Source organism: Bos javanicus, chromosome 14 (assembly GCF_032452875.1).
Source record: "Bos javanicus breed banteng chromosome 14, ARS-OSU_banteng_1.0, whole genome shotgun sequence".
NCBI lineage: Eukaryota > Metazoa > Chordata > Mammalia > Artiodactyla > Bovidae > Bos > Bos javanicus.
The window spans coordinates 8,317,223-8,344,775 of NC_083881.1; the positions used below are offsets into that span (position 1 = coordinate 8,317,223).

The 27,553-nt window shown below is 40.5% G+C and overlaps 1 protein-coding gene across 11 annotated transcripts in view; it reads right to left on the reverse strand.

Annotated features, from left to right (window-relative positions):
• Positions 1-27,553, reverse strand: part of PHF20L1 (PHD finger protein 20 like 1) — a 79,948-nt gene that overhangs the window by 9,439 nt on the left and 42,956 nt on the right. For 7 of the 11 annotated variants that reach the window (XM_061438556.1, XM_061438550.1, XM_061438557.1 and 4 more), the window contains 8 exons: positions 23,815-23,871; positions 22,494-22,601; positions 10,941-11,105; positions 7,150-7,331; positions 6,078-6,177; positions 4,583-4,778; positions 2,470-2,836; positions 1,064-1,229 (listed from right to left, as the gene is read on the reverse strand). In XM_061438556.1, coding sequence (XP_061294540.1) covers positions 1,064-1,229; positions 2,470-2,836; positions 4,583-4,778; positions 6,078-6,177; positions 7,150-7,331; positions 10,941-11,105; positions 22,494-22,601; positions 23,815-23,871 — 1,341 coding nt within the window. The remainder of the gene's footprint in view (positions 1-1,063; positions 1,230-2,469; positions 2,837-4,582; positions 4,779-6,077; positions 6,178-7,149; positions 7,332-10,940; positions 11,106-22,493; positions 22,602-23,814; positions 23,872-27,553) is intronic. The other 4 variants (XM_061438558.1, XM_061438553.1, XM_061438551.1 and 1 more) reach the window with 2 other exon arrangements.

The window sequence follows — 27,553 nt, forward strand, 5'->3', positions numbered from 1 at the left end:
GGATTGGGGGCAAGAGGAGAAGGGGACGACAGAGGATGAGATGGCTGGATGGCATCACTGACTCGATGGATGTGAGTCTGAGTGAACTCTGGGAGTTGGTGATGGACAGGGAGGCCTGGCGTGCTGTGATTCATGGGGTCGCAAAGAGTTGGACACAACTGAGCGACTGAACTGAACTGAAGTGAATCTCAATGACTCTTATTTTCTCAACTATAAAATGGGGATAATATTTTCCCTGTCTACTCCTTAGGGTTCCTGTGTAATAAAATTAAAAATACAGAAGAAAAACATCTGAAATTGTATATGTGAACTAAAAGTTTACCCACTTAACCTAGCAGGAGTTCTTTTTTGTTGTTAATTTCACTTAACAAACACTGACCACAGTGAAAACAAAATGTTTTCCCCAATATTTCAAATATGCTTCAAGTCCTTATGCTGACTTTCAAAGAAAACACAGTTCAATGAAACTAATAAATATCCTACATGTGGTATACACTGAGCCTGGCAGATGGAGAGTATTTCCTAAGTACCTATCTTAAAAAAGAAAAATCCCTAAAATAGCCATCCAGTCATACTGTCTCGAGACTGCTGCTGCTGCTGCTAAGTCGCTTCAGTCGCGTCCGACTCTGTGTGACCCCATAGACGGCAGCCTACCAGGCTCCCCCGTCCCTGGGATTCTCCAGGCAAGAACACTGGAGTGGGTTGCCATTTCCTTCTCCAATGTATGAAAGTGAAAAGTTAAAGTGAAGTCGCTCAGTTGTGTCCGACTCTTAGCGACCCCATGGACTGCAGCCTACCAGGCTCCTCCGCCCATGGGATTTTCCAGGCAAGAGTACTGGAGTGGGGTGCCATTGCCTTCTCCGGACTCGAGACTAAAATACCCTAAATGCCAGATATGCTAAATACAATGTAAAGGAAGCAATAAAGCTCCATCAGTGTGGTCACTGTCTGCAGTTTTTGTTCCATAATTTAAAAGACTTTAAGGAACGTCATGTTATTCATAAGCACAATAAAAACACTTTACAGACTACAGCAACTGTGTTACAAATCCTTCATAAATTACCGTCAACTTCCTTTTCTATGAGGTCCATCCTGCTGGTGACTTCTTTCTGCACGTTCTCTATGTGCGTAAGGAGATTGAGCTGCCACTGAAGATGCGAGTCTCCCGGGTCTTCAGTGCTCTTTTTATCATTATAAACAAATACTGTATTCCTTTCAGCTGGATTCTTCTCCAAAGAACCAACGGAAACAAAGAATTGGATGAAATGTAATGTCATGTCACACAGGGAAAGATACATTAAAAACCTCATTACCCAAGAGGATAGGTTAAAATCCAATCTGACCCCCAGAATATTCTTAAAGGAAGTACAAGCACGTAATTAAATTACACCTGATGGCCCTAAAAAAGCAGACATGCCTGCTGTGTCTCTTCCCAATGCCTAGCCCAGTGCTACACAGGGTAGAAGGCCTTCAATCAAACCTGCTAAAGAAATGAAGGAGCTAGTTATATATGTAACTAGGAAGCCCAGATAATTTAGACTGACTCCTTCCTCAATTAATCTAAACTGTGTTTAAGTGGAGTGAAGGCAAAAAGCAATATGAAAAAAAATTACGGAAGGTGGCAGAAGCCAGTATAGTGTCCTTAGCTGCACACTAGAATTTATTACTGCAGCTAAGTCAATGAGATGAGGGGAAGATAAAAATCCTTTAAAAATTTAACAAGTGCAGACTGCTTAACACACACACAAAATCTGAGCTCAGATTCACCAGCGATAACTCACTTCATAAGATGAATATTAGACAATTAATTTACCACAAAATTTCATGTAATACAAGCTATTCAAATTTAGTTAAGTATTTACTTATAGAACTTACTTGATAAAAGAGGCCAGAAAAATAAAGAACTGATTTTAAAGCAGTATTGCTAATTGAAAATCAATAAAAAATGAAGGCATGACATCTCTAAGTCGTGAATAGGAAATAAATTTATAAATATTCAATGTATACAGAGCTACAGGAATTCAGCTTATGGCATAATAGGATTGATATACAAATATGCTAAAGTTTAAAAAGACAACCGGACTGACACTTATCTGAAACATGTACAAAAGAACACAAGTTGTATTAATATACACACACCCATATGCACTCTCATGTTTTTAACACATAGATGTTCTCTGGGAAAAAATGCGGTTCATGGTTTTTAGAGACATCTAAGTGTACTTATAAAATTAGAACTTTCGTTAAGGCAAAAGTTTAATGAATTACTGTATTTCTGAATTAGGGGATAATTAAGTGTTCAAAAGGTCAGTGTGTTCTTGGAGAGACAGCAAAGAATGTCTTTACCCTAACAAGGTACTTATGAATTTGGAAATATAAGTAAAACCTGGGAATTCAGTACGCCTTATTTCAAGAAATTTTCTTTTGTTCTATCGTATTTCTAAGCAAAGACAAATGAACTACTTATACCTTTCCGGGCCTTCCATCTTCTTTTACTGGATATCGTAAACGGTTTTTATCTCTCGTGTGAAATTCTTGTTCTTCTTCAAAACTACTAACATCATCATCATCTGAGCTCCCAGGCTCTGCGAGAGATTTGCAATCTGGACCAAAACTTTGTGGCTTTTGGTAGCTGTGCTCACTTGTTATATAAGTTCCTTCCATTTTTAGGGGTAAACGAGGTGGTTCTTTGTGGTTCTGTACATGATACTTCTTTTCTTCCACATTAACTATGTTTTGCACCGTTATTTTTTTCTCCACCCCAGCAACCACTTGATCTTGATCTTTCTTCTTCCCGGAACAAGCCCAGAGACGAAGGTCGGGATGATGTTTATTCCTTAAAACAAAGTGGGAGAAACAGCTCAGAGGGAAAAAAAAGTGTAGTAATAAGTTTTTTGTTGTTGCTGTTGTTTTAGGTTTTTTTTTTTTTTATGTGGACCTTTGCACCTGACTCGAAGAGCCAACTCACTGGAAAAGACCCTGATATTGGGAAAGACTGAGGGCAAGAGGAGAAGGGGGCAACAGAGGATGAGATGGATGGATGGTATCACTGAGTCAATGGACATGAGTCTGAGCAAACTTCGGGAGAGTGAAGGACAGAGAAGCCTGGCATGCTGCAGTCCATGGAGTCACAAGAGTTGAACGCAACTTAGCAACTAAACAACAACAACGTTGGCACACAAGTGGGGATATCAGTTAGATCAATTTCTAGATATGGAATTGCTAGAAAATGTCTGCACATTTTAATTCTGACAAGTACTGCCAAAGTGGCCTCCAAAGAGCTTGTACTAATTACGTGCTAACAGTCCAAGATAATGTGTCTTTACCACCATCCTCACTGAACCCTCAAGCATGATACTGCACAATTGATTCTGTAATAATTAAAATTCTGCAGTAAGTAAAAGAGGAATCCTTTCCTCAAATTCTATAGCGAGGAAAAGAAGGACAATCTGGAGACATAAACCCAAATCTTGTTTCTGAAGCTATAAATTTTATCTTTTAGACCCCTCATTATTTAATATCCAGAAAATACTATAATTCTTCAACAGTAGAAGGTGCAGTAGAAGGACAGCTAGACTTGTAACTCAATAGTCCAATGGGTAGAGTCTTGCTCTGCCTCACAGGAGGAGCTTGGACGACTTCCAGAACCTGTCTTTGATCACCCAGCTATCAAAGTAAGGTCATTATTGTAAGGATTAAATGAAATATCATAAGAAACCAACAATTTCAGGGACCTAGTAGACTTTCAATAAATACTGCTGCTGCTGCTGCCAAGTCGCTCCAGTCATGTCCGACTCTGTGCAACCCCGTAGACGGCAGCCCACCAGGCTCCCCCGTCCCTGGGATTCTCCAGGCAAGAACACTGGAGTGGGTTGCCATTTCCTTCTCCAGTGCATGAAAGTGAAAAGTGAAAGTGAAGTCGCTCAGTTGTGTGCGACTCCTAGCGACCCCATGGACTGCTGCCTACCAGGCTCCTCCATCCATGGGATTTTCCAGGCAAGAGTACTGGAGTGGAGTGCCATTGCCTTCTAGCTAGTGATAATAACTACTATTAGTAGAAACATTAACATAAACAGAACCTATAGGCATGAGGCAAAATTTGTCCAGTTGAAATCTTTACTGAAATTACAAATGTTCAGAAATTCATATTGATATCAAGGACAACCACATTTTTTTTTTAAAGCCTAACTTTATAAATTAGTTTCTCTCTTGAGTTTTAGCATTTGTGTGACTTTTTTATGAAGAAATTCATCTTCAGGTTTATGACATCCAACAGAAGCGAATTTCATTTGTTACTGAGAACTCATCCCTCCACTAAGCTCTAGGAATAAAATGATGAGTAAGACACAATCCCAACCTTCCAGGAACTCAAGGCTTAGTAAGGGAAGACAGACATAAACAAGGTACACCAAAGTGCCTGATACCAGGATGCATGGAGTCTACCAAGGACATGATCAGTTCCAGTTGGCCAGTAAAGCAACTACACTCCAGTAAAAATTAGTTAGAAACAAAAAACAACTGACTTAGCTTGAATTAAAACTTACACCTAACTGAACCCCTCCCTTGGCCGCCCTTCACTTACTTGAGTATTCCGATCTTCAGCTGTAACCCGTGCAGGACTTCTGTAACACCACAGACGTCAGCAAGCAGGTGGTGTGTGGAAACTATCTTTTTGGCATTGAGGTGAGAGTAATTTTCTTTTAAAAATGATAACCCACACATTCTCCCATTATTCAACCAATCCTTATCGTAGCGATACTTTGCACTCCATCTCTGACCTGTAGATGAAATTGAGATTACAGTGACGAAGGAGTCCATTCACTGGAGACTTCCCTTCAACTGCTACCAGACCAATATCACTCAGTAAACGAGGCAAGCTCTAGGACTAAGAACAAATTCCAAAGACGAGCAAGGCTAGTGTTTCGAGCAGTTGGCGCTGTTTAGTGTTCTTCCCACAGTCAGATTTCCTGTCCACTAAAGAAGACAAACTCCATTAAGGATGTGGTCAGTGGCAGGTCACACCTGCAGAGGAACCTTGAGTGTTGCTTTCTATTTTTTATGTATCTGTCTTCTGTTCTCTAAAAAAGGTTGAAAGGGGTAGACAGAAACTAGTTGAACTGGATGAAACAAAATTCTAGTTAAGTAAATAGGGACCCCTCCTTCATGTCTAAGAGCTCTGTATCTATAGAATCTGATATAATCCTATATCTTCACTATCAACAGTGACTATATCCAGTTACAACTAGCTGCTTCTATGTCTGTGTCCCCTACTATACAGTGAGCGAGTGGATGGCACAGTTACCTCTTACCTCATCTTACCTCTAACCACAGAGACTGGCAAACAGGAGGAATCCCGTAAGTGCTGCTAGATGAATGAATGAACAAATGCCTACATTCATGAAGGTTTAAATAACTCTCCTGCTTCTTCGTGTTATTCATCTGATAGACACAAGAAAAGGCAGCAGCCTTTATCTGAGATGCCTCCATGGGTTCCGCCGGGGAGCTGGAAGCACACACCACATGCAGGACACTGCTGCTCAGAGCCCCTGTGGCGAGGAAGGCCCAGGTGCAGGGGAGGCAGGTGCAGGAGTTCCTCCCGGCGCCGCCAGTCTAACTGTCTTGAGCACAAGGCACGTGATACCCAGGGTCCTACTTGCCTCATCAGTGAAACAAAGGGGCCGGCCATGGTCCCTGGGCATCCCACCTGCTCTAATACTGCAACGTCATGCAGCACACCCAGAAGCGCATTCAAAATCCCGTCAGGAGGAGCCTGAGTTCAGGCTATGAATGCATTCAAATAACCATGTATTAGCCTATTTAGAAATCAACACACAGGAGTACATTAAAGAGATAGTTCTTCTGCAGGAAAAAGCCACAACCCGGTCCTTCCTGTAAGGTGTTAAATTATGCTGATGAATTTATGCTGTTTTAAGTAATTGATGTGGAAAATAAAACTTAACAGCAAAAAACACTTTTAAGTTTTAACAAGGAAGCAGTGTCTAGCTGACACGGAAGGTGGGATGTCAGGCGGTGGACGTACAGTGGGACCTGTAAGCGCAGGAGGGATGGAGGCTTACCCGGGGGGTCCCGGCAGATGTAGCAGAGGTACTGCTCCGGGATGCTCTCCTCCAGCAGCCCCATGCACACGCTGTGCTGCCAGCACAGGCACTCTTCACACTGCCGGAAGACAACCGCGCTTTACTTGCCGGGAACCGAGGCAAGCCCCTTCTCTTCAGCTAGCTGGCTGAGTCCTCCTGCAGCTTCGGCCCGCTCACTTCTTAATCCATGTCAGAAAAGTGAGTCATGACTTACCATGAGCTTTACTTTACTTAAAGTAGACTATTTCAGGAACTTCCTCTTGTTGCACCCATTAACATGTGCTTTAGTAAACGGGTTTAATCACAAGTCAGTCAAAAACTATGTCTCCTATTTCCCACATTCTTAAAACTTAAAAATTGCTTATTAGAGAAATTAAAAAAAGAAAAAAGCAACTTTGAAGCAGTGTGTGAGGCAACAACCTCATGAAGTACTACTTGTGTGGTGAACCTACAAACTTGTAGTTCCCTTATTTGAGAAAACCATTGGAAATCGGGGAAAGAAGAGTAAGAGGGAAGTTACTCTTTCTTCACTTCTAGAACTAACACCTTCAGATCTTCCAAACGTCATCACAAAACATGGGTTATGCTTTCCTTTTGTCTCAAAGATCCCTTTTCTACAGGGAGAGGTGATATGTAAGGGTAATCCTTGAAACAAAGCTTTCCTTTAATCTTTGATATTCCGGAAACTCTGTTTCAGTATCTCCCTTGAAGGGTGACTAGACAACATAAATCACTAGACAACAGGATCCAGACCAGCAGAACAGTTCTATGGTTTCCCCTTTAGTGTGGAAGCTTAGCCATTTTAATGGCTCTTGGAAAGAATTTTAGCTCGTAAACCTCAAAATAAACACCCTGGAGACAGGTCTTCGGGTAAGAAAACTACACTTCATCTGAAGATGAGACCTGCCAGTCGTTAAAACTGGTACTTTAAACGTGATGACAAGCTAGAAACCTCCATCTTCCAAAGGACGGGGAGGAAAAACACAGATGCCCCCACGCACATGCCGAGCACCTGGACCGACTGATTCCGTGTGAAGGGAACACAGGTCACCTGAATCATAAAGCCATTCTCCTCGTCCAGCTCACAGATGCATCGCACAATTTCATTAAGGGCATCGTCTTCATCCTGAGACTCTTCGAAATTCGTTGAATCAAAGTCCTGATTGTACTCATCCCCACTGAGGAGCAAACTCTCCGTGGAAGAATCGTCCAGGAATTCCATGTCCGATAAGTCTAGAACATACATAAAAGTGCGCTCAGCACTGCTTTTTCCATTTTTATGTCATTTTCTAGAAAGAAGGGCGCTATGGGAAGTGTGTATAAGCTATTAAGTATTTAGACAGGGAGGACGGATGAATGGGAACAGAGTATTTGTTGCCAAAGAAACATATGATTTTTGAAGCTTGGGTGACTGTGATTGTTTTACATCTTATGTTAATACCATTGTAAGTGACTCTGAAAGTATCCTCTAGTCCAGGTGCTTATAGAAGTGATGGCCAAAGTGGATATTAATAACTAAAATAGGCAGTCTTCAAATGCTTTCACAAACATTATCCCTTCTGATCCTCACAACAATGGGTCACAGAAAGAGGTTTTATTATTTGCACCATACAGATACACAGTACTTCAGGGAAGTGAAGGAGCGTGCCTAGGAGCTAACAGCAATACGACTCTTTAACAATCTCAGGAACAGTAACCACCACTGCACTTCAGAGACAAGACCACATGAAGCACTTTATATGTAAGACACAACCTGCCTGGCAGTGTAGCCAGCGTGTGGTAAAGCCAACTGCATGCCAGGACTGCCTGATTCTAGAGCCTGTGCACTCATGGACCTCACCGGGATTTCTTAAACCGGGATTATGAGTTCCCTGAGGAATTTAATAACATTCTAAATTTCTTTTTGATAAAAATCCTCAAAAAAAAAAAAAAAAAGTACATCCCAGAAGTTAGATTATATGGATGACCACTACAAAGACTCTATTTAAGTGCTAGGTTTTAGGTTTGTTCTTGTAACAGGGTCAAATCAAAGACTACCATTTAGCTCAGGCTACTCAGGAAAAACAACTGAGGCAAATATAAGGAAATACTTGAGTGATGACAAAGGGAAAGAAATGACGGCAGGACACTAGAGGTGTGCTGGAGTGTGAGTGGAGAAATGCTGGGGAACCTGAGTCGTCCCACTGCCCGGAAGCTGCTAAATGGGGGCCACCCTCAGAGCAGAGAGGGTTCCTTCCTCTCTACCTCACCTCCCTAACTTGCAGTCATGTGCTCAGACATTCCTCCACTGCTGTTTATTCACCTCCCCTTTCTAGAATGTCAAGCGTGCAGGAGAACAAGGGCTTTTGCACTGCTGACTGCTCTGCAGCCAGTGCTCAGAGTGAAGCCTGATATATACGACAGCCACTCCAGAATGTTTCTGGAAGTGGGGAGGACGCAGTCGTGATATACAGAAAATTTCCTTTTCAGACTTAATCAGATCAGATGTAAGCTGCCTGAACTCAAACCACGTAATTCATGCTATTTGTATTCTAAATATTTCACACGCTTTAGAGTTTCCTTATCAGCTTCCAATCTTGGCTATTTTCTCCCTGACTCAATGTTTTTGAATGTTTTGTTTCTGATTTATAAAAAGTTAATGTTTTATAGAAAAACACATGTTTTTTTCTCCTTAGAATCTTGGGACATCTTGGAGAGTGAAGTCAGTAGAAATGAGGATAATGGTAAAGAAATACAAGAAAATACTCAAGCAGCAAGAAGTAAATCAATTAGCTATTATAAAATATTTCAATATTAACAATCTGAGTAAGAAATTTCATTTATTCATACTCTTCCTAACTTAAATCCAAAATCTGTATTTTTCTCTTGGGCTTTCCTGAACACAAGTTCATGTTTCAAAATGACAGACTAGAACACAGATAAACAGTTTCAAACACTGCTGCACACATACATGGTATTAAACAGATGGCAATCATAACAGTAATGAATTTAATTTAAAAACTATTACCCTTAAAAGGAATTAGGGTGTATCTTACATGGGCTTGTATAACCAAAACAGCCAGGCTTTATGGTGTTAGAAGGCAAATTTGATATATTGGCCAGAAAATCCAGTCTGACTAACTCACATCAAAGCAATATTTGGCTGAATTCTGGAGGCTAAGTAAATGGGTCACAGGGTTGAAAGTTAAATAAGAAAAGCAGGTACAGGTTCCCTCTCGCACTGGACCACCACCTGTTGACAGCTCCAACCAAGCGGCCCCAGCACACTGCTGCCCCCAGAACTATCACTCCTGTTTCCAGACAATATTCCCCAAGTGCGCTGTCCAGGTCAGCACTGCCTGGGAACTTGTCAGAACCCAGAAAATTCTCTGGGTAAGGCCCAGAGATCGGGTATAAGAAGTTCTCTAGCTGGTTCTGATGTACCCTCACATTTGAGAACCTCCCCACTTTCCTTCTCAGGGCTCAGCACTTGAACATGTGAAGGGCAAGGGAAGCCAACTGACTGGAGGGCACACGCTCAGGACACTCTTTTCAGCCACGCTCACCTGTTCTAGTTCCGGCCACACCACTTGCCCATCCCCCACTCTCCATCACTCTGCATAAACAGGCAACCGTCAGACCTTGATGACTCACAGGATGGGGGTTACCTGATTTTCAACACCGGCTACCAGGGCTATCTTGCCAGGATCTGCCCTCCCCAAACCCCCAGACCTGTACCCTGCTGCAGCACCTAAAATACCTGGTATTTTAGCCTCACCTCAATGAATATAATGTACACCTGAGGTTAAGAACCACTGGCCCAAAAGGGAAAAGGGCATGGACCTTTTCCCTAGTCCTCCCTCCCCTGTTTTTCTTAGATTTGAGATTTAAAATATCTCACAAGTGCTATGTGCTTATTTTAGGGTCAAGGGAAGAATATACTTTTCTCTATCGTGAGCTAGAGGGGAGTTGGGCCTGGAAGAGAGCAGGCGGTAACAGTGCCAAAGAGAAAACATGACCTGGCATCCGCCATGCAGGGCACTCAATAAGACAGAGCACCCCCTAAACAGTCCTGGGATTTCACACAGGATGGAGCCCGTCCTTTACCTTCCATTCCCTGACTGTGCTGGAGCTCTGGTCTCAAGCCACTGCTATCAATGTCTATAGTTAAGAGTCTCTCTTCCCATTGCTTAGAACACTGGCAGGAGAGAGTCCTCAACCCCTCCACCATCGGGACTCGACTTGCAGGAAAACCTGAACCATTCCAACTCCAGGGCTCGTGTCATCGCCCAACTGGCTTTCTGTCAACATGCCTAACACCTGAATGTGTTCAGATCACTGCCTGGACCACATTTCCAGACTTTTGGTTACAGAAATATCTGTGATCCGGAATTCAAAGTGTCTTTTTAAACTAGGATAAATATCTGGCAGAAAAAGCATTTTCTTAGGAGTTAAGATAGACCTTGGTTTGAATTTTAATTCTAATGCTAATTAGCCCTATAAGTTACTTAACCTATAAGCCTCTGCTTGTTTACACAGTGTGGGTAACAATATCTATCTTATAAGCTGGTAGTGAAGAATATGAAAATACATGTAAAAACAGCCACAGAAGACCAGTACATGGTGGACACTAATTATTTCCTTACCGCCTGTCCTACAATTAAGTAGAAATGCTCATTTTACTTCATATAAATTTTAAAAGTAGCTAAATTTCTAACGTTGAAGTTTTCATATTGGTTTATGGAGTAACTTTTTAAATTGTGGGCCCTGCTCAGACAGGACCTGATCAAGTATGCGCTGGTCTCAGTTCCACATTTAAGAATCGTTAAGACTTTGTTTTAAGCATTACATGGTTACACATACTTTCACCACTAAGATCAACTGACAAGATTGCCCTTGGGTACTGATATGTTGTATTTTTCTCCGTAAACATGCTTCGCAGAGCCAGAGAACTCCCAGAAGATCGAGTTAGTGGAGAAGAGCACCTTTCCAAAAATTCTAGGGAACTGTCTTCATAGTCTGAATAGTCTGCAACATAAGATACATAGAGAAATATTAATAAAGTATCAAGTAATCAAGAAGAGTCACTACAAAAATAATGAGAAGGTCATGTTTTATGACAAATAAACAAGCATGCCACCACTTTCTCTTCTCATCCACGAGCAGCTAGATCATCATGCATCTGATGAACTGGCTTTGGCAAGAACATTGGAAGATACACCCCAGGCAGTGTCTACCCAGCAGGGAGCACCAGGTTTTAACTGGTATCCACAAACTCTTATTAAGTAGTCCAGAAGTGAACAAGGATTATAGCTACATTTTCTCTTCATCATAATCACAGCTATGTCTGAAGCTAAGATGTGGAAGATGGAAATTAACTGTTTGCTTTTCTTTTTAGTAAAGAGATTCTCATGATGTTTAGCATGTCAATTATCATAGTGATAATTCAATCAATCAATTCTTCAGCAGAAAACCTCTGAACTACATTAAATGGTCCAGAAAGAAATTAGTCAAAGTTCTGTCTTCCTCAGCTTAGACTGAGTCGTGCAGAAGGACTGGCTGAGTTGGGTGCGGTCAGGGGGCAAAGACAGGAGAGGGTGTGAGTCTAGGCACATGGGGCGGCCACCAAGCAGAACCCTGGGCACACCTGAACGACGGGACAAGCCCGTGGCCAGAGCATGGTGAGGGAGGGAGGGAGGTAAGAAATGAGGCCAGAGTGACAGGAGCCAGATCACAATGAAGGTAAGATTTTTTTTTTTTTTTTGGTTTTAAAGGAACAAAAGTCAAAGTTTGTAAGGAGGAGCAGGATGTGACACCTGTGTTTTATAGCTGTGGAATGGAGGGGGGAGTCTGGGGAGCACAAACAGAAGTGGGGACACAGTTCAGAGGCAGTGGTACAGACCAGACAAGAAATGCTGGCAGGCTGGGCTGGGAGGATGGCGGCTGAGGTGACATTTGAAAGCAGACGCAGTGATCTGCAGACTGGAGACGGAGGGCTGTGAGCCGCCATCATGGGCAATATCCAGGTTTCTGCTTGAACAACTTGGTGCTGAAACTGGGGTTCTGAGATGAGGTGGAAGCATAAATAGGAGATGGAGAAATCAGAAACGAAATGTGAGTTCAGCAGACGGCTTTTGAAAGAAGGAAGATCCTACACATTGTCCATACAAATCTAAACATGTGGTAGGGGTGGTGATGGGGGTGGGGGGGGGGTGGACACGGGAGACATGCCAGGACTCAAGAATAAAAGGACAGGCAGTTCTTCCATTTGGCAGAGGTAAAAGAGAGGACATATTCAGGTAAGTACAAAGATGTGGTGGAGAAGAGATGAGCCAGTGTTCATCTGATGGCTTCCATTTCCTCAACTGAGTGTGAGGCAAAGGATGTAAACTAATGCAGATGAGGGAATAAATGAGAGGTAGAAAAGGCTGAAGAATCATAGAGAATGGAAAGCAATGTTTACAAGAACAGTCCAATGCTGGTGCACACTGAGTCTCAGCCATTTGCAGCTGGTGGTTATGGGAGAAAGAACAATGGTCCCCTAAAATGTCCAAGGCCCAATCCCTAGAACCAGTGGATATGCTGAATCATATGGGGAATTAAGGGGAATAAGGCTGCTGATGGAATCAAGCTGGTCATCAGATGACTTTTAAATAAGAGACTATCCTGAACTATCTGGGTTGGCCCAGCATAATCACAAGGGTCCCTAAAAGAAAGAGGGAGGCAAAAGAGTCAGTGCCAGAGGGATGTAAACTAAGACAAGACCTGAGCCGCCACCGTTGGCTTTGAAGATGGGGTGGGACATGAGCCAGGACATGCGGTGGCCTCTGGAATCTGGGAAAGGCAAGAAAACGGATTCTCCCTAGAGCCTCCAGAGAGGAGTGCAGTCCTGACACCTTGATTTTAGCCCAGTAAGACCCATTTTGGACTTATGACCTGCAGAACCTTAAGATCATCAATGTGTGTTGTTTCTGACTCACTGTTAGGTAGTGGTGTGTGGCAGCAGCAGTGGTCATCCTAAACACCATGGCATGGGCCATGTTCATCAAGGGCTCTCTAGGTGCCAAACAGGACCCTAAGTGTACTACAGGTACCAACTACTCTTAATCCTCACAGCTCTCCAACAAAAAACTACTACTGTCAGTGCCGTTATACAAATGAAAAAACAGGCAGAAAAGGTTAAGCTGCCCAAGAAGACACAGCTATCAATGGCAAAGCCAACATTCGAACCCAGACAGTCTGACTACAGAAGCCTTACTCTTAACCAAAAAAGCATTATTAGTGGATTTTGCATCTGAAACACACTGGGAAGCTTGTTAAAACCACTTTTCCCGGGCCTCACACCCACGTCATTCAGCAGTGGGATGCTCCCAGACGATGCTCACACTGCCAGACCTGAGTCATCCCTCAGAGCCTCCCTGGAACTGCAAAATTGTCAGCATCGCATTACTTGAGCACAGGTGTGGAAATGCGAAGGGGATCTACTAAATGCTAGCCAGGTACTGAGTACTTCATAACAATATCCTTATGACATCCTAACAATGAATCTACGTAGCAAAAACTATCATCACCATTTTATACACAAGGAAACTGAAGTGTATAGAATTTAAATAACTTAAGCTCTAAGTGTCGCAATCGGGATGTGAACTTGCACACTCGGCTCTTAAAAGCTGCCCTTTTACTGACTACATGTTACAATGCCCTCTCAGAGAAAGTGGAAGTATTGGTTCAGTACAAAAATGTTAGAAATCTCAATTTGTTATTAAAAACAAAACATGGAGGACATTTAATCTCTGTACAGTATATTAGCATTGAACACAATTTCCTAGCACTCTACACGCATTCATGTTAAGTCACTTCAGTTATGTCTGACTCTTTGTGACTCTGTGCACTGTAACTTACTGAGCTCCTCTGTCCACAGGATTCTCCAAGCAAGAATTCCAGAGCAGGCTGCCATGCCCTCCTCCAAGGTGATCTTTCCAACCCAGAGATCGGACCCATGTTTCTTATGTCTCCTTAAGTCTCCAGCAGGTGGGTTCTTTACCACTAGGTGCCACTTGGGAAGCCCTAGCCTTCTACACCGAACCTGTATTCCCCAAACTCATGCCCTATGGCTATTACGAATAGAAGTCTACTGCTGTGTTTCAGGGTTAGAGCAAATGTCATCTTCTTCATAAAGCTTCACCAAGTAGAATTTATTTTGTATCAGTTTTACCACACACACAACACATCACGGTAGACATTTATGCATACTCCTTACCACTCCTAACATACATGCTTGCTTACAAACACTTAGAAAGGAATCTTTGTTTTTACTATACAATACTTTGGATTCTCTTTGCATTTCTCATTCTAGTTCTCTTAAACCTCTGTATGTCTTCATTTCCCCATATTTACAGATACATAAAAGACAAGGAGATGAAGCAATTTGCTTAAAATAACAAAGTTAAACACTGGCAAAGATGTCACTCTTAAAATCCCAACACAGCATTTTCTCACACACACGGACTGAACACAAAGTTAACTTTATATTATGTAAACTAAATCTGGTAATCAAAACATCTGTCAACCCACAGTTGTATGGAATAATTATAAAGGATCGTTTAACTACTATTTTCCATAGCTTCATTTAAACTAACAGATAACTACTAAGGACTTAGTATGTTAACAGACACAACAAAGGAAGGATGCACAGCCTAGAAAACAATATTTAAGGCAAGGAGGTCAAAATTAACAACACAGCATGAAAATTAAGACTCAGAAGCTAGACTGCCTCGGTTTAAATCTGCTTTTCTCCACTTACTAGCCATGTGAGCTTGGACAGCTCTCTTTATCCTTCTGTTTTAGTTAACTGTTTATAAAATGGGGATAACAGGCCCCACCATGAAAGGTTAATGTGGGGATTAAATGAACTAGTATATGTAAAACACCTAGTATTTGGTACATAATAAGCATCACAGGATATGCAAAATTGCACTGAGTGGTAAAAGGAAAAGAATTTTTTAAACTCCTTGTTGGTAGTAATTGCAGACTAAAATACATCTTCTATTAGGAACGCATGCAGTAATAATGTGAATTCTTTAAAATTTAAGATGTCCTTAAAATTTCAAAGTTATTTAAAACCCCCTATTTAAGTTTAAAGAACACTCTTCTAATTTAATCACCTGGGGGAAAGTGTCATTTCCAAGATGAATTAAACAGCCCAGAATAAATTTTCCTCAAATGTAATAATTAATTGCAAAGATGCTAGTGATTACCCGATCTAACACCTGCTGTGTACAAAGAGCAATGCTCCTATGCATCGCTAGTCTATACCAGGACTCTGTTTTCAAAGTTAAGATTTTCATTTATAGATCTGATTTTACAATGCAAAGATATAAGGTTCTTTTTAATTTAAAAACATGCAACTTTTTTTTAAAAGGTTTATTTCTTTAATATGTGCTTAGTTGATCAGTCATGTCTGCCTCTTTATGGGCTGTAGGTCACTAGGCTCCTCTGTCCATGGGGATTCGCCAGGCAAGAATACTGTAGTGGGTTGCCATTTCTTCCTCTAGGGGATCTTCCCAACCCAGGATCAAACCCATGTCTCCCGTGTCTCCTGCATAGTAGGTGAATTCTATACCACTGAACCATCAGGGAAACTCCACAGCTCTTTATAAATAGTGGCGCCATAGGTCATGGTAGGCTACAAGTCTGAGGTGCAAATTTACTCTGAACTTGTCCAAGACTTAGTCATCCCTGGAGAAGGAAATGGCAAACCACTCCAATATTCTTGCCTGGAGAATTATATGGACAGGGGAGCCTGGAAGGCTGCAGTCCATGGAGTGGAAAAGTCAAACATGACTAAGTGACTTTCACTTACTCATCCTAATCATTCTCCTTTCTTTAAGTCAATTCTCTTTTTTCCTCCTGCAATCTCACTTGCGGTCACTGTCCCTCACTCTGCTACCAAGTATGGCCTGCTTCTTACTTTGTTCTTCATCAGCCGCTCCTTGTCTGTTCCCCACTGTCACAGGTGCTTCAGAACAGGAGATTCTGCATCTGCTACAGCATATTGGAACAGTCCTGTTTGCTGATGCGACGTTCAGTTCAGTCGCTCAGTCGTGTCCGACTCTTTGCAACCCCATGAATCGCAGCACGCCAGGCCTTCCTGTCCAACACCAACTCCTGGAGTTCACTGAGAGTCATGTCCATCGAGTCAGTGATGCCATCCAGCCATCTCATCCTCTGTCATCCCCCTCTCCTCCTGCCCCCAATCCCTCCCAGCATCAGAGTTTTTTCCAATGAGTCAACTCTTTGCATGAGGTGGCCAAAGTACTGGAGTTTCAGCTTTAGCATCATTCCTTCCAAAGAAATCCCAGGACTGATCTCCTTCAGAATGGACTGGTTGGATCTCCTTGCAGTCCAAGGGACTCTCAAGAGTCTTCTCCAACACCCACAGTTCAAAAGCATCAAGTCTTCGGCACTCAGCTTTCTTCACAGTCCAACTCTCACATCTATACATGACCACTGGAAAAACCATAGCCTTGACTAGACGGACCTATGTTGGCAAAGTACTGTCTCTGCTTTTCAATATGCTATCTAGGTTGGTCATAACTTTTCTTCCAAGGAATAAGCGTCTTTTAATTTCATGGCTGCAGTTACCATCTGCAGTGATTTTGGAGCCCCCAAAAATAAAGTCTGACACTGTTTCCACTGTTTGCCCATCTATTTCCCATGAAGTGATGGGACCAGATGCCATGATCTTCGTTTTCTGAATGTTGAGCTTTAAGCCAACTTTTTCACTCTCCTTTTTCACTTTCATCAAGAGGCTTTTTAGTTTCTCTTCACTCTGTGCCATAAGGGTGGTGTCATCTGCATATCTGAGGTTATTGGTATTTCTCTCGGCAGTCTTGATTCCAGCTTGTGCTTCTCCCAGCCCAGGGATACAGTGGAAGTTAGAAATAGATTTAAGGGACTAGATCTAATAGATAGAGTGCCTAAAGAACTATGGATGGAGGTTTGTGACATTGTACAGGAGACAGGGATCAAGACCATCCCCATGGAAAAGAAATGCAAAAAAGCAAAATGGCTGTATGAGGAGGCCTTACAAATAGCTGTGAAAAGAAGAGAAGCGAAAAGCAAAGGAGAAAAGGAAAGATATAAGCATCTGAATGCAGAGTTCCAAAGAATAGCAAGAAGAGATAAGAAAGCCTTCCTCAGTGATCAATGCAAAGAAATAGAGGAAAACAACAGAATGGGAAAGACTAGAGATCTCTTCAAGAAAATTAGAGATACCAAGGGAACATTTCATGCAAAGATGGGCTCGATAAAGGACAGAAATGGTATGGACCTAACAGAAGCAGAAGATATTAAGAAGAGATGGCAAGAATACACAGAAGAACTATACAAAAAAGATCTTCATGACCCAGATAATCACGATGGTGTGATCACTCACCTAGAGCCAGACATCCTGGAATGTGAAGTCAAGTGGGCCTTAGAAAGCATCACTACAAACAAAGCTGGTGGAGGTGATGGAATTCCAGTTGAGCTATTTCAAATCCTGAAAGATGATGCTGTGAAAGTGCTGCACTCAATATGTCAGCAAATTTGGAGAACTCAGCAGTGGCCACAGGACTGGAAAAGGTTAGTTTTCATTCCAATCCCAAAGAAAGGCAATGCCAAAGAATGCTCAACTACTGCACAATTGCACTCATCTCACACGCTAGTAAAGTAATGCTCAAAACTCTCCAAGCCAGGCTTCAGCAATACATGAACCGTGAATTTCCAGATGTTCAAACTGGTTTTAGAAGAGGAACCAGAGATCAAATTGCCAACATCTGCTGGATCATTGAAAAAGCAAGAGAGTTCCAGAAAAACATCTATTTCTGCTTTATTGACTATGCCAAAGCCTTTGACTGTGTGGATCACAATAAACTGGAAAATTCTCAAAGAGATGGGAATACCAGACCACCTGACCTGCCTCTTGAGAAACCTATATGCAGGTCAGGAAGCAACAGTTAGAACTGGACATGGAACAACAGACTGCTTCCAAATAGGAAAAGGAGTCCGTCAAGGCTGTATATTGTCACCCTGCTTATTTATTTAACTTATAGGATGCAACGTTAAGGTGACTTAAAAAAAGCATGCCCTTCCTGCCCAGATGCTTCGGTGTCTCCACTGGAATACCCAAGGCAGCCAAATACCCTCAGCTAGTTCATCTGGCATCTGTCCTGCAGTGTGACACTTGTCATTTCTGCATTCTGATGTATCATCATGGGAGAGAAGTCACTAAACAGGAATCTGTGGTTCCTGGTTTCTGTTTACCTAACTTATGGTTCTCTCCGGTATGGCTTCCACAGAGCTGTCTATGAAGGGGTGGGGTCAGACAGAAAAGCTGAGGAGCAAGGCAGATTGTCTGGGAAGTGGGTCCAAGTTTTTCAATGCCATTTTGATCCCACGTCTTCAAATTTACTTTGCTAAGTCACTTCAGTCGTGTCCGACTCTGTGCGACCCCATAGACAGCAGCCCACCAGGCTCCCCTGTCCCTGGGATTCTCCAGGCAAGAACACTGGAGTGGGTTGCCATTTTCTTCTCCAGTGCATGAAAGTGAAAAAGTGAAAGTGAAGTTGCTCAGTCGTGTCTGACCCTTAGCGACCCCATGGACTGCAGCCTTCCAGGCTCCTCCATCCATGGGATTTTCCAGGCAAGAGTACTGGAGTGCGGTGTCATTGCCTTCTTTAGAGTTAAAGAATACAGAAACTTTATATTCTGTGGGAAGATCAGATGCTATTTTTGACCTATAGAGAGAGTTAAAATCTGAAGAATTTACCAACAATGATTTCAAATTCTGAAAGTACCTCATTGGCGTCATAGTTTCTGAAACTGTTTTTTAAGTATTTGATGCATATGGGGGAGAAATGGGTATGACATAAAGCAGGTAAATACTACAAAATACTTAGATACCCACCATGTACTCTGAGAGAGTATCACTGTCACTTTTGGAAGGTTCCTTTGTGCCACCTTTCAATGTGAACTAAAAAGTCCTTTCTCTACCTCAGAGGCAACACTAATTCTGAATTTCTATTCATCATTCTCTTGCTTTCCTTTATGCTTTTGCTACATACATTGGAATCTCTAAAAAATATACTGCTTAGTTTTACAACTTTTCGATGTTTACATAAATGAAATTGTAAAACTGTACATGTTTTCCTCTGTGACTTGATTTTTAGCTTTGTTCATGAGATTCCAATGGGTATAATCCATTTATTTTACACAGTGACACAGATTCCACTGAAGGACAGGTGGACACAGGCCAACGCCAGTGCTGCCATGAACATTCCTGCACATGTCTTCTGACAGACCATGTGAGTTTAGTTCGGAATCTGGGGTCAACTCTACTCTCATCAGAAAAACATCAAGGCTTCCCCATGGTGGCTGTGCCGCTATCTGCACCTCCTCAGCACTTCTGGTACCATTCACCTCATACTCTCTGCCAATACGGCAGAGGGGAAATAGATTTCACTAGGTTCTAAAAGTTACATTAGGCAGCTTCACCTAAGAGTGTGCATTGTCTTGTATAATCACTTTCAGGTTTCCACTTCTGTGAAATACCTATTAAACTCCTTCGTCCATTTTCCTACTGGGTTTTCTTTCTATCTGTAAGGGCTTGAAATACATTCTGAATACTAATACTCTGTCAGGTATTTATGTTATCATTATTTTCTTATGGTTTGTGTTGTTTTTTCACTCTCTCCATAATGCTTTTGATGAACCAAAGTTCATTTAAGTCTAGTCACATTTTCAACCTTTTCTTTTGGGTTAGCATTTTTCATTTTCAAATCTCTGCCCAAAAAGCACAAAGATGACTTTCTATACGTTCGAAGTTCTATAGTTTTGTCTTTCACGTAGAAGTCTCATCAATATCAGTCTGATTGTTGTACATGGTATAAGGTTGGAGCCCAGTTTTATTGTCACTATATGCATTATAAATTATTCTAATACCAATTACTTACCTACCAAACTAAGATGTCAGCTTTGAATAAACTAAGTTTTGAAATATGTATGATCTGCTTTGGATTATTCTGTTCTTAACGTATTCTATTCCTTCAAAATACCTCCCGGCTTTGATAACTGAATAGTAACTCTCCTTATTCTTCTTCAAGAGTGACTATCTCATTCTTGGCTCTTTACTCTTCCATGTTAAGTTCAGAATCAGCAATGAATCTATAGATTTATTTCAAGCGGCACCTTTTCAACAGTAATCTACTACCCCATGAATATGAATCATTTCCCCATTATTTAGGCTTTCTTTATGTTTTTAAGTAAAGTTTTACACTCTGCTATTCAAAGTTTTTTTTTTTTTTAATATAAGTACACAGGAATTCATCAAATGGTTTTTCTACATTTATTGAAACTATGTTACTGTGGTGAATTTCATTAATTCATTTTCTAATGTCAAACCAACTTTGCATTCCAATCCTATATGGTCCTATTTTTAAACATCCTGCTAGATTTAATTCCCTGTGTTTTGCCTCTTTGTCCACAAATAAGAACAGCCTGTGACTGCCCTTTCCCATACTGTTCTCTTCTGATTTTGAGAGCAAAGCTATTTAAACCAATTAAAATAAATTTTGGGGCTTCCCAGGTGGTTCAGCGGTAAAGAACCCACTTGCCAATGCAGAAGACCTGGGTTCAATCCCTGGATCGGGAAGACCTCCTAAAGGAAGAAATGGCAACCCACTCCAATATTCTTGCCTGGGAAATCCTATGGACAGAGGAGCTTGGTGGGCTACAGTCCATGCATGGGGTCCCAAGAGAGTTGGATACAACCGAGCGCCTAAACAACAATAGTAACAAACTGAATTTGGAGTTGTATGAGTTTCCCAGAGCTGCCCCCAACAAATTACCACAAAACTGGTGGACAGAAACAACAGAAGTTTATTCTCTCAGTTCTAGGGGCCAGAAGTCTAAAATTAGGTGTCATCATTTAATTTTGGCATTTTTCATTTTTTGCTACTTTTTTTTTTAGTTCCTTAATTTCTGTTCATATGTTTATCATTCATGTTCACTTCTACTTTTTCTGGGCTTAATCTTTTCTAACCTCTTAAGCTGGAGGCTTAGTTGACTTTGAGCCTTCTTTTCTTTTGTAAGCATGTATGGCAATATTCTTCTCACAAGTGCAATCTTAACTACATTTTCAAGTTACATGTATAATATTTTCATCACCTGCCAGGTTCTTAACATCTTATTTTCCCTTTGGCATTGTCTTTCATCCATGAATTATTTAAAAATATTCTGCTTGATTTCTAAACATATGGGGCTTTTTGTCTTCTCAATAGTGATTTTAAGATAACTCTACAGGCAATAATACTGGAGTTGGCAGCCATTCCCTTCTCCAGGGGATCTTCCCAACCCAGGGATCAAACCTGGGTCTGCTGCATTACAGGGAGACTCTTCACTGTCCGAGCCACCAGGAAAACCCTTAAAATATGTTGAGGTTTGCTTAAAGTTGCATCCCATGGTCCATTTTAATAAATGTCTGAGTCTATTTGAAAAAGCTGTCTACTCTGCAGCTGCTGAGTTCAGTGTCCTGGACAGGTCTGTTGGATCAACTATGCAGCTACCATCTTTCTTATCCTTACAGACACTTCTGGGTTTTGTGAATTTATTAATCACTAAGAAAGATATGATGATGTTATTCAGTGATAAAACTTAGAAAGATGTAAAGTGAACTCAACCTTTATCACTATATGGTAACCTCCTATCTCTAAGAATGATTTTTGCTTTAATGACTATTTATTATGGTAACTTCCTATCTCTAAGAATGATTTTTGCTTTAATGACTATTTAGTGACAAGCTATCGTTAGAAAAATCATTTGTTTTTTCTCCAAGCTTTTCTAAAATTATTTTCTCTCACTTCTGGAAAGCTAATTCAAAGGACTTTAAATTCGAGATTGACAGAAATTCCTTCACAGTACACAGAGGGGTCCTTGTTCAGGGTACCTAGTCCACCATAACGCTGGCAATGAAAGACTCTAGTCATTGCAAGGACTAATTTACAGACCACTTAACTTACTGACTGTAGCTAAACAGGCAAGATAAAGGAAGGTTACTAGACGAACTGCTCAGCTCTCAAGAACATGGGAATACTATCCTACCTCCACTTTGTAAAAGAGGATAGCTAAAAGAACCTTAGATATTAAAAAATGGGAATCACCATTTTAGCATACAGGCAGCCTTCTGTATCCACAGGTTTTGCAACTGTGGATTTAGCCAACTGCAGATCAGTTTTTATTTCCACAGATCTATGCAGAGCCCACAAGTATCAAAGGCTGACTATACCATGCCATTTGATACAAGAAACTGGAGCATCTGTGGATTTTGGTAACTGCCGGGAACTAATACCCCAGATACTGAGGAAGGACTGTACTTACCATGCTGCTTAGATTTCTTTTTCTTTTTCTTCTTCTTCTTCTGCTTTGGTTTGTAGTGATCTTTGTCCCTCTTCTCTTTTCTTTCTTTATCCTTTTCTTTTCTCTTACCTAAATGACAAAAAGTGAGTCAGTTAGTAATCACGACTGATCCCGAGTTGTTCCCTTGGGTTAACCTAAAAGCAGCATTTATGGTTTAATCAGCTATTCCAGTCACCTGCCCAGAGTGGATGGATTCAATTAAACTGTTCCTGTCATGAGTCTGGAACTCCTGATTAGCTTACTGGGCTATAAGAGGGAATCTTCATTAGCAGTGTTGAGAAATCCCAACTCCTGACACCTTAAAGTTAACACAGACAGTAGTTAAAATTCTTAAATGAGTAATGTAACTCAGTTTCCTGATGTGGCAAGAAATATACTCCACAATTTAAGAAAAACTTGACCGAGGAGACTCAGCATTTCCATACAAAATTTAACAAGAAAATGTATTAGAAGATTAAAAAGACTTGAACTTTTTTCTTTGGGAAAAATATTAAAAAAAACTAAGTCAAATCCACAAATAATTCCTTCAGTCTTTCAATAGTTTCCACGTATATAAGAATGAAGATAAAAAGCACAAAGAAGTAAAAATTTAACTCATTAAACTAATTTTTTTCTTAAAAATTTTAAAATATTTCTTTTTTCCCAATCATATGCACTTTAAAGAAAATGTACAGATGTTAAAACAGTATCCTAGAATACTTTATTTAAAACTAACTCATCACACATATTCAACTATTGTCCAACTCAGAAAGGTTTAGCCCACAGCTTATCAACCACACTGAACCAACTTTGAGTAACTCAAGCTCCAGGGAGCTAATTTGTAGAATATTTAAGACTGTTATCCATTATTCCAAAACTTATAGTCATGACAGCACAGAAGACAGAAAAGACAGCAGAAAATTTAGTATCTTTTTATAAAGAAAGTAAAAAAAAAAAGAAAAAAGGCTGGGGAAAAAAGGCTATTTTATTTTACCATCCATTCTCTAAGGATCAACAATATTAAATGGCACCATATTTTTAAACAGTCATAATTTCAAAGATGTTCAAAAACATCAAGTTCTCAGAGAAAGCCTTAAGGTTCCTTGACAAAAAATACACATACTACTACAAGACATGTATTAGGAAACAACATATTTGGAGGTGAATAAACTAATAAACACTAAAACAGAGGATCACTTACACCTACAGGAGCACTAACAGGTAAAAAGTAAGGGATAGACTACGTCCTCCCACTGCCAAGCCATCTACAGTCTTTTGCTTAAAGATTACTTTCTGTTCATACCAAATGCAGTTGAGCTTTTTTCTTCCAATTTCACTTTTTTTTCCATTTTCGATATTCCTGCAGGTTTAGGGGAAAAATATTTAAGTTTAGTCAGAAAAGGTTAAGAGTATGAGACAATGTTTTAAATTACAATTGCTCACAAAACTCTACCCAAGACTCTTTTCCCATAAAGGTCTACATTATTGCCTCAACTAGTAACAAAGAAGTGGCATTTCTTACTTCAAAGAAATAAGGATGATGTTTGGTCCTTCACACTATTCAGATTAGATTCCTAGTTCCACCATCTATTAGCTGCACAGTCTCGAGGAAATCATTTAATCTCTCTGTGCTTCAGTTTCCTTATCTGCCAAATAGGAACAAGAGTATCTACCTACTGCTGTTATCAGCACTACGTGAGTCAAAATATATAAAATGATTAGTGTCTGATAAATAATGAGTGGTTTTTTTAACTTTTCTCCTTTATGGTGGAGTAATTTGAGAGTGCACCATTTCTAAAAATAGCATAAATGTGGGTCTAAACATAAAAAAATGTTAGGGTGAATGCACTAGGCCATCAGTTCAACTCTGGCACCACAGCCTTTGGCAACCCAGGAGATGTTGGAATGCACTCCAGCAGTAGGTCCATGTAACATTTCTGCTCCTGTGACAATTATGACAAAATGCTATTCCTGTCATCCAAATGAAATATCAAATTTCATATTAAATTATACTGGTTTTCAACAATCTGCATAAATTTTTTAAACTAATATTTAACCTCTGTTGCCTAGAACAAATGGAATACCTCTGAACTCCATTGAATGTGTTATGAGGTAATGAGAAAAGCCAAAACAGAATTATTCTATAAATCATTTTTGGTCTTTATCCAAATGTAAGATATAAAGGCTTATTAACACATAAAAAATATTCAACTTAATGGCACTTAGGTATTATTATCCAATAGTCCAAAATACATTCTTAAACCAATAGTACACCTCAATAACTGTGTTGCTGTTTAGACACACTAAACCAAGCTTCTCAACTCATATTCAGCTATTCCCAATGCTAATATCTTATCTGTGTCTAGGGTTAATCTAAGAAAAAGACTCTAGCACACTTAAATACAATTTCAGTCTATTAAATTATGCTCTAATATCACCATTTATGAGTTCTTTGACTTTTAAATCACTCCAATAAAGTATCAAAAATGTTAGCATTTGATTCACCTTACTGCAAATAATTTACATCAATTAAATAAAACACAACAAAAATATAAAAATACCACTCAGCTTGAACTAAATGTTAATGAGGTTAATAATTTATTCAAATTCAATAAAAATATTGGTAATCTCCCTGATAAAAAGATTTCTTATGACCAAAAAATGAAAAGAACATCAAAGAGAAATGAGATTAAACTTCCTTATTATCAAGACTGTTGAACAAATGCCTCATTTCCTTTCACTAATCACTGCTTACTAACAATGACTGCATACCATGACATTTTCAAAAATTTAATGCGGCATTCTTGACAATGACAAGGCATTTACGACAGAAACAATAAGAGATTTGCATTCTAAATCTTAAGTGATGGTAGAGATACACCAGAAGCAGCCCTTGACCATGATTTTTGCCCCCGAAGGGCCCTAATCTCTGGGAGCACTGAGTCTCCAGTGTGAAAGGTGGAAAACGTCCAGAATCCCCTGCGTGCAAGCTAAGCCACTTCAGTCACGTCTGACTCTTTGCGACCCCATAGACAGTAGCACGCAGGCTCCTCTGTCCATGGAATTCTCCAGAGAGGAATACTGGAGTGGGCTGGCGTTTCCTACTCCAGGGGATCTTCCTGACCCAGGGATCAAACCTGCGTCTCTTATGTCTCCTGCACTGGCAGGCGGGTTCTCTGCCACTAGCGCCACCCGCATGTTGTGCCTGGGTGCTCAGTCACTCATCATGTCAACTCTCTGCAGCCCTATGGACACAGACCTCCAGGTGCCTTTTTGTCCATGGGTTTCTCCAGGCAAGAATACTGGAGTGGATTGCCATACCCTTCTCCAAGGGTTCTTCCAGACCCGGGAATCAAACCTGTGACTCCTGCGTCTCCTGTGTAGCAGGCAGGTTCTTTACCCACTGAGTCACCTGGGAAGCACCTGGGGTGATTCAAATGAAAGAACTGCCTTTCAGGGACGCCTTTTCTGGCTGGAATGTGTGGGATCCCTCAGGCACTTGGAAAACAAACAACATGGTCTTGACCCTCAGCTCTGGAACACAGGTCAGCATAGCAGAACATATACAGAAATTATAATATCAGAGTGCTTTCAGGAGGATCCGCTCTAGACTGTTTTCACATGTTCTGGCGGGTCCCAAACCTTTATATTTCTTTTTTTTTTAATTGGAGGAAAACTGCATTTCAACAATATGTTGGTTTCTATATTTCTTAACTATTAAATTTCAAAAGTAAAACTAGGGAACTGAGAAAAGCTTGTCAACATTTAAACAAGGATATTAAAGTAAATATTCCTATAGGCAATAATGACAGGACTTTTAAAAACATTCATGCACAAATAGATTTAAAAATAGATCTATTTAAGAATTCCACAAAAGAACAAATGTCATTTTACGAGACATTCTCTACATTGTCTTTATTTCACCATGCACCAGAATTTGGGAACCAAAGTACTAGGTTATTAGTTAAAAGAATAGTGATTTGTAACTAAATTTAATCAACAGACCTTTTTCAAACAAAATACTATGTAATGGACAATATATATTACAACCCCACCCCCTAGCCCTGGCCAAACAAAAAACACGATAAAAAACAAATGGAGCTGGTGCACTGGGATGACCCAGAGGGATGGTATGGGGAGGGAGGTGGGAGGGGGGTTCAGGATTGGGAACATGTGTATACCCATGGCAGATTCATGTTGATGTATGGCAAAACCAATACAATATTGTAAAGTAATTAGCCTTTAATTAAAATAAATAAATTTAAATTTTAAAAAATAATAAAAATTAAAAAATAAAAAAAAACAAATGGAGCTATTCATATTAAAGCAAGAGAGACAGATCTCTGAGCCATATCTGCTTTCATGTCACGGAAAGCCCCATAATGCAGATGGTTTCTTCAGTGTGTTAAATATCTGATTTTTCTGGCAATAAAAAAAGAGGCTATCCCTGAGACTCTCCATGGAAACCCCAGGCTTTGAATAAACCATGAACATTTGGTGTGGGGGTGGAAGTAGATTAAGGAGTCTCTGGTTGTGGTTTGGTTTGGTTTTGTACAATTCTGGAAAAAAAAAAAATTGAAAGCCACTCTAAAACAAAAAGGCTTTCAAAAAATAAATGTAAAGTTGGTGTAAGATGATGGACTAACCACCAAACATTTAAGATGCCTGCACAGCACCGGGCACAGGCGACTCAGCCACAAGTCAGTCTGATTGTTGGCCCATCCTTTCATACATTGAGCTTCCAGATTTAAACTCCTTAAAGAAGTGAAGTGAAGTCGCTCAGTCGTGTCCGACTCTTTGCGACCCCGTGGACTGTAGCCCACCAGGCTCTTCCATCCATGGGATTCTCCAGGCAAGAATACAAGAGGTTAGAGTAATTCAGTAATTGTCATACAGACATCCAGGAGATAAATAAGAAAACCAGCCAACATTCCCAGTTAGCAACAGAACTAATAATAATAGAATTAAGACTCTATCCTTACCTAAAACTGATGGACTCTGTTAGATAAAGCATTCTGAAAATAAAATAAAAACAACGGCAC